This window comes from Medicago sativa, chromosome 4, assembly GCF_051527215.1.
Source record: "Medicago sativa cultivar Bolivia chromosome 4, Bolivia_mono, whole genome shotgun sequence".
Lineage (NCBI taxonomy): Eukaryota > Viridiplantae > Streptophyta > Magnoliopsida > Fabales > Fabaceae > Medicago > Medicago sativa.
In genome coordinates this window covers 13,450,219-13,464,840 of record NC_140752.1, presented here as the reverse complement: position 1 = coordinate 13,464,840, position 14,622 = coordinate 13,450,219, and the positions used below count along the sequence as shown (strand labels likewise).

General features: G+C 35.5%; 1 protein-coding gene across 2 annotated transcripts; it reads right to left on the bottom strand.

Annotated features, from left to right (window-relative positions):
- Positions 1-8,248: 8,248 nt before the first annotated feature.
- Positions 8,249-13,985, bottom strand: LOC146926478 (uncharacterized). 2 transcript variants are annotated; one of them, XM_085758818.1, is made up of 5 exons: positions 13,689-13,850; positions 13,404-13,456; positions 10,671-11,425; positions 9,335-10,006; positions 8,249-9,248 (listed from the first exon to the last, which is right to left on the bottom strand). In XM_085758818.1, exons 3-5 carry the CDS (start codon positions 11,331-11,333, stop codon positions 8,403-8,405), a joined length of 2,181 nt encoding a protein of 726 aa, XP_085614944.1. In that variant the 5' UTR covers positions 11,334-11,425; positions 13,404-13,456; positions 13,689-13,850; the 3' UTR covers positions 8,249-8,402. The 2 variants fall into 2 exon arrangements, with proteins under 2 accessions (XP_085614944.1, XP_085614943.1); XM_085758817.1 differs by lacking the exon at positions 13,404-13,456 and having other exon boundaries at positions 13,689-13,985.
- Between the last annotated feature and the right edge of the window lie 637 nt (positions 13,986-14,622).

The following is a 14,622-nucleotide window of genomic DNA, read 5'->3' as shown; positions in this document are numbered from 1 at the left end:
TTTGCTGAAACATGCTTCAAATATCTTTTCCTTATCAAAATTGATATTAGGAATATCTCTAACTATATCAAGTTTGGAAAATTTTGAAATAGTATTCATGCTTACATAAACAACCCTTTTGTGCCAAGTTCACTTATCTTTTTCAAGAGACAAGAAGCATGATTTAGCTGGTATTTCATGTAAAAATTAAAACATAAAGGTTTTCTAGAAGATGTTTGTGTTATCTCACAAGTATTTGGTTTAAAGATAAATTGAAAAACATTCTCACATAATTGACAAATGCTTAACAAGTTATGCTTCAAACCTTCAACATATTGTACCTCTGTATCGAACCCGTTCTAGGGGTTAGCCATCCCCAACGGCTCAATCACTACAACATTTATTGCTTATGGCAACACTTTTTTATGCAACACTTTTTCATTAGAGGCACCTTTTCAAGTTTAATGTGCACCCCTCCAGTCTTAGTCTCTCCAAATATCCATAGGTGTATTCATACGAGCAATGTTGCCGAAAAGCAGTGGCGGAGCCCTTCAAGGGTTGGGGTGGGCCACGGCCCACCCGGAAAAATTAAAAAATCAACGATTATAGGTCTATTTTGCGAGATTTTATATAATTTTGTGTCGGTTTTAGGTTTCGGTTAATCCAAATTCCTGCAAAGTGGTGTAGTGGCCCACCCGAAAAATTTAAATAATTCAATTATAGGTCTATTTTGTGAGATTTTATACAATTTTATGTCGGTTTTAGGTTTCGGTTGATCCAAATTCCCGCAAAGTGGTGTAGTGGCCCACCCGAAAAATTTAAATAATTCAATTATAGGTTTATTTTGTGAGACTTTAAACAATTTTTCAAGGGTTAATTTTAGTGGCCCACCCAAATTTTTTTTCTGGCTCCGCCACTGCCGAAAAGGAAAAATGTTGGTAGTGTTAATGAATGTATTTTATTGGAATGTGCAAGGTTTTGGTAACTCGGACAGGAGAGTTGCACTATGCTGCGCAGATAAGGTGGCAAATATGGGTCATTAATTCATTCATTTTGGTTGTCTGTGTTATCGCTTGATTTGCTAGCTGATTTGTTAGAGACTGATGTGGTCTGCCTAGTTTCTGATTCCCTTAGACGGTGGTTTATTTATTTCTTCCCCTTTTTTTTAATCTTTTTTGGAGGGTTTTAGTCTAGTCCCCCTTTGTATATACTTTTCTATTTTTTTAATAACTATTTTTTTAGATTGGCGACAGAGGATGGGGTTCAGCAGGGTGCCAACCTAGTTGGGTTGTCGTTGTTTCCCGTTGATGTTTGTCTTTTCTCCTGGAAGAGGAGGAGGAGGAGGAGGAGGAGGAGGAGGAGGAGAAGGAGTAGGAGAAGGAGGAGGAGGAGGAGGAGGAGTAGTAGGAGTAGGAGTAGTAGTAGTCGTAATAGTAATAATAATAATAATAATAATAATAATAATAATAATAATAATAATAATAATAATAAGAAAAAGAAAAAGAAATACTTATTTGTTTCCCAACGAATGTCAAAAAACCTAATGAGATATTTATTGCATGCACAAAAACTAAATGATAACAAGTGGAATATTCTAGCATGAGGTATATTGTACAATTCTCTAGCTAGAGCAATAACTCATTTATCTCATTAGTATGTTTCAGATTCGTGCACAGTAGCCTTTACGACACCTAATATTAGCCTTTGGAATTTTTGGACAATCTTTATCTTTTTCACACTCAACGTCATAATACATAGTAGGAGAAGAATTAGATACTATTATGCCAAGAAATATTGAAAGAAATAGAATCATAACATAAGTTAACTTCAGAGTTTCAACCATATTTTTTTTCCTTCTATTTGCATCTAAATAATAGTAAATGACTTTATTCTTTTATAATGTTTAATTTAAAGTTCATGGTCTTATAAAAATAATAATTAAATAATTTAAGCATTATGAAATTTTAAAAACCCTTCATAACACATTAAAATCATTACTAAATGTCTCTTAAATATATCAATAAGTTATTTTAAAACCATATAATAAACTTAATAATCATAATAATTGAATATAAGTTAACTAACTTTTCATTACCTTTTACTTTAAAAAAATTTATTACTTTTTTAACCTTTCGTGATAGTAAAGGGAAAAAAATATTTTTTTACCGTGGTAAAGTTATGTACGAATATATTACACCAATGGAGTGAGAACATATTTATGAACATGTGGAATGTATATTTAAAATTTTATTGCATAATTTATTCTACTTTGTTTTTTTTTTTGAGACGTTATTCTACTTTGTTATTCACGTCAATTATGTGAATCATAATATTTAGAAAGTAAAGTGGAATTGATTTTAAAGCAAAATTGTTTAAAATGATTAATATTTATTTTGGAATCATTCTTGTTTGTCATGGGTGGCTCTGAACCATCCTAGGTCAAACTACGTGCAAAAATTGGGCTTTTCTTTGCGCTATTTTAATAAATATTAGACCATCGACCCGTGCTAACGCACGCGTCATACGAAAGAACAAATATTACGCAAATATGAAAGTAAACATTTTACTTGAATCGAAAAAATAGTATAATTCAATTCATAAAATAAATTGCCAGAAACCTTTGTAATGTACCATATTAAACAATTTCCACGACATCGACCCTGTTACGGTAACATAACATGTAAATTTAATGACATAGTTTATTGAAGAAAAGAAAATTCAACGCCTGTCAACATAAAAATAGTACCAATATGCAATAACAACAATACTACAAAACAAAGTGCTACACATTACGGAAAATTTCTATGTAGACCACATTTGATGTCACATCAGTATCTTGGCCGTCCTCATCATTGATCAACATCTTTAAACCATCCCTTGAAGTAACCCTCGATATTGCGACATACAATTGTCCATGTGAAAAAACAGGAGACAGTAGGTAGACACCAACATTTTTCAAAGACTAAACCAAACACGGATTATTAAATGTCTGATTTATGCAGATTGAAGGAATTTGATAACAAAGCAAACGGCTACAGCATTCGAGCAAGCTAAACATCTTTGTCGTCCTTAGGCTCAATTTTGACACGAACAAATCTAGTAGGTTTTGTGGCTGACGCCTGGCCAGCTTCACCATCATCAACAGCCACAGAGTCAATGCTATTATAGGACCTCTTAGCACCTGTTTTGGTGGTTGGTGTGTCAACCACACATGTATTGCTGCATGAGTTCTCAACCTCTGGTACATCCTGCAGACATTTGCGACAAACAATTTCATCAAATGTGTTACGGATTAAACCTTTACGGACTCACGAAAGATTAATGTAATAGTTACCATCTGAATATTTGAATTGTCTGGCGCAGCACCATCCACACTAAGCGAGAAGAGATGTTATTGGGGGGAGATAGTCATCAAAAGTTACTTGCAGATTCACCTTGTGAAGAAGGAAATGCATAAGAAGAGAAGTTGTTTAAGATCAAGGAGAAAGAGTAAGAAGCAGATAAGGTTATATTTGAAAATAAGCATTAGGGTTAAAACAGTAAATCCAAGAATTAGGGTTTAGGTTAAAATTAGGGCTAAAATAATCACCTGTGTTAACTTTTATATATAAGAAGATAAGAAGAGAAGTTGTTTAAGATCAAGGAGAAAGAGTAAGAAGCAGATAAGGTTATATTTGAAAATAAGCATTAGGGTTAAAACAGTAACTCCAAGCATTAGAGTTTAGGTTAAAATTAGGGCTAAAATAATCACCCGGGTTAACTTTTATATATAAGAAGATATAGAAGAAGAGAAGTTGTTTAAGATCAAGGAGAAAGAGTAAGAAGCAGATAAGGTTATATTTGAAAATAAGCATTAGGGTTAAAACAGTAAATCCAAGCATTAGAGTTTAGTTTAAAATTAGGGCTAAAATAATCACCCGGGTTAACTTTTATATATAAGAAGATAAGAAGAGAAGTTGTTTAAGATCAAGGAGAAAGAGTAAGAAGCAGATAAGGTTATATTTGAAAATAAGCATTAGGGTTAAAACATTAAATCCAAGCATTAGGGTTTAGGTTAAAATTAGGGCTAAAATAATCACCCGTGTTAACTTTTATATATAAGAAGATAAGAAGAGAAGTTGTTTAAGATCAAGGAGAAAGAGTAAGAAGCAGATAAGGTTATATTTGAAAATAAGCATTAGGGTTAAAACAGTAAATCCAAGCATTAGAGTTTAGGTTAAAATTAGGGCTAAAATAATCACCCGGGTTAACTTTTATATATAAGAAGATATATAAGAAGAGAAGTTGTTTAAGATCATGGAGAAAGAGTAAGAAGCACATAAGGTTATATTTGAAAATAAGCATTAGGGTTAAAACAGTAAATCCAAGCATTAGGGTTTAGGTTAAAATTGTTGGAACAAAATGTGTTTAACAATGAACCTTAAAGAGTTTTGATGATAACAAGGTATTAAAAATTGTAAATTGGACTAGCTAATATTTATTCAAGTGTACAGGACCATAGTTAAATTTTTACATCATTAATTGGTATTGAAGAACAAATAAAGAGCAAAAGGAATCAACAAAACTGAAGCTTAAACGCTCCTGAAGGCAATATGTTCCTGAAGATAAAAAGCGCTCCTGAAGTAAAGCTGCTCCTGAAGAGAGAAAAGCGCTCCTGACGGAATAGTGCTCCTGAAGAATAGTGCTCCTGAAGACTAGTGCTCCTGAAGACTGGAAGTCCTGAAGCACCACGTCATCATCAGAAGCTACAACATCAGAAGCTGACTCATCAGAAGCCATTTCACCAGAAGCTGAAGATCAACTGGATTTGCAAAATTCAAGGATTCAAGAGTTGCATTGGTCATTTCAAAGGTGTTTGAAGGCATGTGCTTGCAATTTGGACGAAAACGTTGACATTGTACTATTGTACGAACTGTACTACCACCTTCTCCACTACTCTGTTTTGTGTCCACGCTACAAGACAAGAAAATAACTCCAGAATACGGCTTCGCCTGCAAAGATGTTCCTTTGGATTAGGAATGGATTTCAAATTGGTTCTTCATAGGACAACAACCAAATCAGGCAAAAGATCATTGGTGAAAGATCAAGCTTCAACAACGACTCTTTGATGTGCTGGCAATTTCACAACGTCTCTTTCACACCTCTATATAAAGGAGTGAAGACTTAGAGATTTGGTAATGCTGAACGAAAGACTCTCAACATTTTTACAAGTGCCAAACCTCTGCTGAAATTGTTCTGCATTCACTTAGAATTTTTGTGTCTCAAAGTCATATCTTAGAAATTCTTAAGTCTTAGAGTCTGTATCTGATTTGTATTGTGAGCACCTCTGATTGTATATCAAGTGTTCAACCTTAAACAATTTTCGGTGTAATTTTGTTTAGCTAGAAGTCTCTTGCAGTTGTGCTTGAGCAAAGGAAGTCTCTTGATTGTGTTCTTGAGCATAGGAAGACTCTTGCAAAGTGTGATTGAGCAAAGGAAGTCTCTTGCTGTGTGCTTGAGCATTTGTAATCAGATATTACATTCTAGTGAAATCTCCTTGGAAGTGCAAGGGGGACTGGACTACTTCAGGATTGTGGAAGGAACCAGTATAATTGCTTTGTGTCTCTTCTTCTTCTTCTCTCTCTCTCTCTCTCTCTCTCTCTCTCTCTCTCTCTCTCTCTCTCTCTATTCCGCTGCGTTCAGATTCTGTTTATCACTTCAGAAGCTGTTTCACTTAGCTTCTGATCAGTGTGTTCAGTTTTTAAGAGAATTGAAGAATTTTTCAAAACACAATTCAACCCCCCCTTCTTGTGTTTTTCTCACCTTCAATTGGTATCTAGAGCCTTGGTCTGTTATCTTAACACTTAACCGTGCAACAGTAAAAGATCTGAGAAAAACATGTCTGGTGGATCTGCAACTCCTACTCCTGGTCAAACTAGCTATAATAATGTCTCACATGATTATAGTGACAGTAAGAAATCCAGTGTTGGAAAGATTCCAAAGTTCAATGGAGATGCTGAAGAATTTTCTTGGTGGAAAACCAACTTCTATAGTTATATCATAAGCTTAGACGAAGAACTATGGGATATACTAGAAGAAGGAGTTGGTGACTTGGTTCTTGATGAAGAAGGAGCTGCTGTGGATAGAAAGAAACATACTCCTGAGTTGAAGAAACTATACAAGAAGCATCATATTATCAGAGGAGCTCTAGTGACTGCTATTCCTAAAGCAGAGTACATGAAGATGAGTGACAAATCCACTGCTAAAGCTATGTTTGCTTCTCTCTGTTCAAACTATGAAGGCAGCAAGAAGGTCAAAGAAGCAAAAGCTCTCATGCTTGTACATCAGTATGAGTTATTCAAGATGAAGGATGGTGAAACTATTGAGGAGATGTACTCAAGGTTTCAAACCTTAGTCTCTGGGCTACAGATTCTGAAGAAGAGATATGTTGCTTCTGACCACGTGAGCAAGATACTCAGAAGCTTGCCTACCAGATGGAGACCAAAGGTGACTGCCATTGAGGAAGCTAAAGATTTAAACACTTTAAGTGTCGAAGACCTTGTTAGTTCTCTCAAAGTTCATGAGTTAAGTCTCAATGAACATGAGTCTACTAAGAAGAGTAAATCAATAGCCCTTCCATCCAAAGGCAAGTCATCAAAAGCTCTCAAAGTAGTTGAATCTGAAGAAGAAGAACCATCTGGTTCAGACTCTGAAGAAGATGCTGTTGAGATGGCTATGATATCCAACAGACTTCAGTATCTGGTCAGGAAGAACAGAAAGTTTCTAACCAGAATGAGTACCTCCAGAAGCTCAAGGAAAGAAGATCAGAAGGGATGCTTCAACTGTAAGAAGCCTGGACACTTCATTGCTGAATGCCCTGATCTTCAGAAGGAGAAGTCAAAGGACAAGTCAAAGAAATCAACTTTCAAACCAAACAAATTCAAGAAGCAGATTAAGCATAATTTAATGGCAACCTGAGATGATTTGGAAAGTGAATCTGGATCTGATAAAGAGGAAGCTGATGAAGATGCAAAGGTAGCTGTTGGGTTAGTAGCTACAGTAACTTCAGAAGCTGGATCAGAAGCCAAAACGAACGACAATGATTCTCACGAAAATTAAAAATTGCGGCAGTTTGGAACGACAAAATTGAACAATCAAAATAGGAAGAAGAAATTTTATGAATGTAACTGATAAATTTAAGGCTTGTACGAGATGAACCACCTATTGTAATTTAATATATTCCATTTTGGCTTGTTAAAAAAAAATAAAAAATAAAAAATAAATGTATTTTTAAAAGCATTTTTGCTAAATAGACCAAAAAGAAAAATTGTTGATAAATAGAAAAAAGTTAAAATAAAATTTATATGAGAGTTGCAGACATACACAAAAAATATATATTTAAATTTGAATTATAATTTTTTTTAGGGAAATCTGAATTATGATTAAATAATTAAAATTTATGTAAAACAATTTTTCTTTTCTTTTTTGAAGGTAACTAGCAAAGAGTTAGACTACCAAATTATATTAAAAGAAAAAAGGAACAAAAGGAGGGGGGACACCCATTTCTCGGGCGTCCTTTAAATTTGACAAAAATGCCCACGAGGTTTTGGGATTTTAAAATCCAAAATGATTTTTTAACTAATTCGGATTTTATAATTCAAAATATGTTTATGCATAATTATCAATTAGAATCTCTCTCATTTCAACAGTTTTGAATTTTGCTATAAAAACAAAGTAAAAAATCTGTCAAATAAAATCATAAAAATACCACAATAAATTCTAAAAATCAAATAAAACTAATGCAAAAATTTTTGGATTTTTCTAAGAATATTAAAAATGGGTCTAAACGATGAAATTTTGGATTTAGAGGAGCGGAGTCCCGTAAGAAGTCCCTTCTACGGGAGTCTTGATCCTTGATTTTTTTTCTTGATTTTTTGGGGAAGTTTCCGAGCAATCCGATCAAGTAGACCGAAAACTAGATTTTTGACTAAGAACAATTAACAATGACCCAAAACAGAAAGAGAAGAGTTAAGAAGAATAATATTGTCCTTAAAATGACTTATCCATGTTACAAACATGTTCAGAATTTGTGCTGATACAGTTCAGATTCTATAATCCGAAAATATCAAGGAACATGTCCCATTTTTTTAGATTTTCGAATTATAAAATCCGAATTGGTGAAAAATTCATTTTTTTTTCACTCCATAACAAAGAAATAACTCGGTTCGGATTCTAAAATTCGAAAATCACAGAGGCATTTTTGGAAGAAAAAGAAAAACAGGGCGCGCGATGGGAAAAGTAATAGTCATTCAGAAAACTAAATAGATAAACCACAATCCAGTTAAGTCTTTCATGACTTGTGTACATAAAAACTAATTAAAAAAACTACATCCACTATGTAAATGCAAGGGCAAGCTTCTTTTGCAAACCCCTTTTGCATTCGATCATCCAAAACCAAATCCAAAGGATGGCATAGAATCCGCTGGTGCTTCAAAAGAGGTTGAAGAAGCCGGTGAATCTCCAAACAACGGCGTAGAAGCTGCTGGTGCTCCAAATGACGGTGTAGAAGCCTCTGATGTTCCAAACGACGGTGTAGAAGCTGTCAGAGCTCCAAAAGACGGAATAGAAGCCGCTGGTGCTCCAAAAGACAGCATAGAAGCCTCTGGTGGTCCAAAAGACGGCCTACACGAAGCCGATGATGGTGCTCCAAAACACGGTGTCGAAGCCGATGACGGTGCTCCAAAGGACGGTACTCTAAACGGCGTTGAAGAAGCCGGTGATGCTCCAAATGACGACCCTGAAGCCGCATTTGAAGCCAATGTTGCTCCAAAAAAAGTCGTAGGAGTAGTAGGAGCTCTACCACCAAACAGCGAGCCAACGGTGGCGGAACTGAAAATGGAAGAAGCTGAAGCAGAGGCCGGTGGGAAGGAAGGAGAAGAACTACTGGCGGACGATCCAAAATTGAAGGAAGGAGAAGAACTAGCGGGAGAGGATCCAAAATTGAAGGAAGGAGTTGTTCTGGAAGAGGAAGGAGATGGGAAGAAAGAGGAGGCAGAAGGACAAGAAGTAGTTGCGGTGGTTGTCTGTGAGGATCCAAACTTAAATAAGGACGTGGAGGTGGATGATGAGGGAGGGTGTGAAGTTTTTTTCTTTTGGTTTTGAAATTGAGGAGGGGTTTTGAATGTTCGATTGCAAAAGGGGTTTGGGATTTTAGGCACTTTCGAAAGGTCTCCCAGTCCATCAGTCAAGGTTAATTTTGATGTCAAGAATGCTCCAAGGAAGTTCAAAGCCTACACCACAAGTAAAGGAAATCAAAGAGGTTAAAATAACACAATTAATTTTTATAAACTTGGTGATAAAATAATAGCATCTTTACCTCAACTTCACCAATGCTTATCAGCTTCACTTCAAGATCATCAAGAGGGAGGCTTAACTCTTTCAAAAATGAAAGATGCGAAAAAACAGAAAGTGGTTTTACTTTCAGATCATCTCCTACACAATATAATCCTTCTCTCTTCACAAATCCCACAACACCTTCTTTTGACCTGTTGGGGGACCTTGGGTTCAGTGCAATCAAGGACCTTGGGTCCCTCTTTCTCTTTGATGTTCCTGTACCATAATAATAAGTAGGGTGTTCAACCTGAGGAATGTTGAGTGGCTGGTTTGGACAACCAAACTGTGGTGCTATACCAGGATTGAGTAACACAGAAACCGGGTTCAAGTTCTCCACACTGTTGTACAAATTACCAACACATCCAGCAAAAGAGTTAGGTCCCACAAGCTTTACAATGGATCCTAATGGCATGGTAAGGAAGCTAAAAATGAAGTCAACAAAATCACCGTTGGCTTCTGCATATATCACCTTTTTCTGAGATTTACTTTGCACTACCTTAACATCGATTTTACTTCTGTTACTGGTGCAAGGCATTACTCTAACTGTTGATGCAGATTGCTTAGGTGGGTTGTCTTTAGTTTTGGAGCTACTTGCCAAAATTGTATTTGTGAGAGGCTCATTAGAGGTTAAGGTATACTTGAGTAGTTTCAATATCTGTACATCAAAAAGGAAGTGATCAATAGCTTTTTCAAACAAACAAAAAAAAAAAAGGAAGTATAATCACAAATTAACTTCATTAACTTTTCAATAAAGAGATCAATATCTTACTCTAACGAATTAAATTCGCTAACTGCAGTACTATTCTACTCTTGGTATGTCTTCTTGTTTTGGGTCGAATTGCCTGTAATCTTTTTTTATTATATTCTCTTTTGTTTGTCAAATATTAAACCCTGAGATTGTGAATATTAATGGTTTTCCTTTCCGAACCTTTAAACTTGGCACAAGCTACTGTGTTGCAAATTTAAAATTTAAGATCTATTGAATTTTGGGGTTCCTAAGACTAACTGATACACTATGTCAAATCCTAGAACTACTACATTTCCTGACGGGTGAAACATGCCTCAATTGCAGTCACAAATATATGATTTTAGAGGTTTCCACAACGGCATCATAATCGAAGTTGTGGGCGCATTTATCTAAATTTTACCATAATAAAGATTCTCAATAAAAGTAACCACAAATTAAAATCATGAGTTGAATGTTCATGATTAAGATTGGTCTAAGATGCTATGCATGTTAAAAAAAAAAAACAATGTAATGATACAACTTGTGAGATAGATACATATCAAACAAAAAACCACACAACACATTTAATTACCTCCTGCTTGCCAATGTTGTGTGTGACTTCCTCTAGTTGAGTCAAGTCTGAATACCCCAATTCCATCAACAGCTGCAAGTAAGTCACAGACGAACATGGCACAATCTTCAAATCATCAGACACCAGAAACTTGAATCCATTTTGGGCATCCGCACTATTACTATTCTCTTGACCCTCAGAATCCAAATTTTGAGGCAGTTGATTTGTTGGTTTTCCACAAGTGCAATGAATGTTTTGAAAAGTAGTGAACTTGTTGCAAGAATCACACACAAAAAACTTGTTTGATGGTTCCGTGTCATCATCAACATTCAAGAACAGCTTCATGCACAGTGATTCACATGGATTCCTGGGATGCAGCAACATTTGTTTGCAAAAATTTGTGTTCCGAACATCGTATGAGTATAGGTTTTGGACGGTTTGGTAGAGGTTTTTGATGTTTTCAAGGAATGGTGATGATTCTGAGGGTTGGTTTTGTTGATCATTGTTGCTGTTGATGGTGGCTAAAAGGCGGACAATGGTGCCAAGTGGAAAAGATAGGAAGCTAAAGAGAGTGTCAACAAAATCCTTGGTTGTTTCCACAAAAACAACTTTGTTGCTTTGTTTGTCTACTATGATTTTAAGGGGAATGGTTTTTGACTCTTGTTGTCGTTGTTGAGAAGCCATGGCAGCAAGTTGTAGAACTTTTCCCGTTTGTTTTTGGCTCTTCAATGCCCACTTTTTTCAACAATGTGTTGCTGTTGAATTCCCTAAACCCCCTAAATGGAATAACCACAAACAATGGATATTAATATATTTGATGAAATTGATTCATATTTCTAAAATATTATAGTTCAAAAAATGACAATGTCTATTAGAGAAAACCAGAATAGCTTGAATTTGCTACATGCTTCTAGATTGTTCTATTAATGTCTAGATTAAATTGTAGCCAAGAAACAAAAGGCAAACAAAAGGCTAGATTATTCTAGTTCTAGAAACATCTTCAAGAACCTATAAATAGACATATATAGGTGCAATTATATTCAAGCCTTCAATGAGCTAATTATTAATGTGTTGTCGCTTGTCTCATGCTACTAACCCTTCCACCACCAGTATTAAACATTCCACTACTAGCCGTCTTCACACTATATATTTTTCGAAGGTGATATCAGAGTTGCGTTTGGTCACTCACTGATGTAGAAAAATATGACCTTTCTACTATCGTACTAAACTAGAAAATTAAGTCTATGACTCAAAAACCAAAGGAGTACAGGTAGCCACAAGTCCCTACTCTGTTTGAGTTCAAACCCAAAACTAAGAAGGCAATAGAGGAGTTCAAGAAGTCGAAGAGTCTAATCCTCTTAAGTTCAAGACCAAATAATGTCACAAACCTATGGTGAATAAGACTCAAGTTTAGATAGGAGCACGAGCCCAGTCAATAAATAAAAATGGAGACCTTCGGCCTCTGATGCTCAACTTGAGTAAAAGCCTAGGAAGAGAAATGTAACTATAAGAGCAAGAGTGAGTCCCTATCATGAGTCTTCTACAAGAGTGACAAGGAAACTCACCAGCAACTATGAAGCATGAGTACTCCCTATCAGAAATGGTGGACACAAGTAGTTTCATACATGGAGGTCATGACAAACAAGAGGTTGAGAAACATCATGAAGGAAATTTCTAATAAGATAAAGATAATCGAGGGCTACCCCCACTGTACCAAAAACACACACCCTTGAACACTCGACGAGAATGCGTTCTCCAGTAATGCACCAAAGCAAAGTTTAGGGATGAAGGGGTCAAACTTCCCCATAAGGTCTTAGACCAAGCCAGAGTTGAAAGATAAAAGGAATGCAGGTTCACCAAAGTCATGGCCACGACACTGAAGATTACATTCAATTAAAAGATGCAATAGAAGGCTTTATCCATAAAGAGAAGCTCGCGACAATTTGATCAGAAACAAAGAAGGAGCAAGGGACCGTAAACTGATACATAGGTCACCCTTTCAGAAGAGAATGATTAAAGCCACCAATGAAAAAATTCCCACTGTTTACACGTCCTTGGAAAGTTTTTCAATCATACCTGTTGCGGCAGACATGTCAGACCAAAATGGAATGGTTTATCAGCCACCAATGTTGTTTTCGTTGGATTCCCAAATTCAAAACAAGCCACTTGCAACACAATGAAAAGAAAGGTGAAAGACGTGTTCACCAAATGAAAAGTGAGATGCCACGTGATGATGAATCACGAAGCTATTGGAAGACATGTGAAGAATGAAAGCTGGACGCATAGAACCTAGAGATCAGGACCTTCGCCCAGCAAAATACTCATTCGCCCAACAAAGTCAAATCAGAGACACAAGCTTTGAAACGGGAAAATCACCCAGCAAAGTGAGATAAAAACCACACTGTGGAAGTGAAATGGAGGATGAATCGGATTACCTTTGCAACGCTAGTAGTAGGAAAGGTATAGTATCATTATTTCTTGAATCTAGTTACATAAATTAGGACTGATTTATACTAAAACTACTTATATTGAGTAATCTAAGATACCACAGGTTCATTTCATACTAAAACTACTTATATTGAGTAATCTAAGACACCACAGGTTCATTTCATACTAAAACTACTTATATTCTCTGTAACAATGACAACTTTGATCAAAGGCATATTCGGTGTTCAACACATGTCGGTGTTCGACGCCAACACGACACTGACATATGTCATTATGTTCAAATAATTCATTTTCTCAAATTATTACCGGTGTCGATTTGTCGGTGTTTGTTCAATGCTTCAGAGCTTATAATGAGTAACCTAAGACACATTACAAACCGTCAAGCACAGACCTTTACAAGTGGAAACAAACTCAATGAAGACCCAAATAATCAAAACAACAAAAACATAATCTAGACCAAAATAGATATCTTGAAAAAATACCCAAAAACAAGAATGAAAAGGGAAATCCTAAAAATTTGTATATGAAAGTAATGAAGTTCATTCAAAGGTGAAACAACAAGAAAAGTAAAAATTGAGAGAAGAAATTTACCCCAGTAGTTATCACTTCCAAGTGACAATTTTTGAAGAAGCCCCAAACTTCCAAGTGACAAAATCCTCAATTTGTGAGCTATTAATAGCAGAGAGGGATTTACGAGCCAAATGTGAGAGAGGGGTTTGCGATTTGTTGGATGTTTGGTTGGAGCCCAATATATTTTGAGAATATACGTAGCAAAAATAAATCAATCACAATTTCTTTCAATTTTACATTTTTAAGGTGCATAAAAAATGTATCTTCAAGTATATTTTTAAGTGGAGAATTGATATGTGAAATATTACTTACCAACGTAAGTCCTCATGCTTTTTCGAAGGCTCTTATCAATTTTGTTTATTTTGTAATTGTTTTTCGGTGTACATACATAATTTGTGGACAATTAATCTTATGGACAATTAGTTTTAACTTAATTTGTTTCACTTGCTATTAATTCTCGTTGTGAGATTCAGTTACAATTTAATAAAGAAAGAAAGATGAGTAAAACACAAGAGGTAGGACCAAGTTAATAAGAAAAAGACCACACTAGGTACCCCGTGGCAAAAGTAAAGTGAAGTATTGTTAAAAGGTCACATATGAGGGATTCAGGCAAGGAAAACTTTGGAATTTAAGAGGTACGAGTGACTCATCTCTCTTTCCTGTGAACCCCTTTCATGTAGCATTTACTTTGCACACTGAAATAACTGCTAAGTAAAAACATAAATAATGGAGTAATAGCGCCAGACCTACGTAGACGAATAAATTTAAGCAGAAGACTTAGTTCCAGCTTCATAGGAGGAAATAAAGACATAGAAAATAAAATACCAGACAAGTTAAAATCCAAGTTAATAGGAGAAAAAGAAGGAGTATAAAATAAGAAGAGCGAAGTGGGCGAGTTAGTTTCAATCTAATAAAGAAGTAACGAATTTTGATTTAAGAAAAGTAGTAAGAAGAC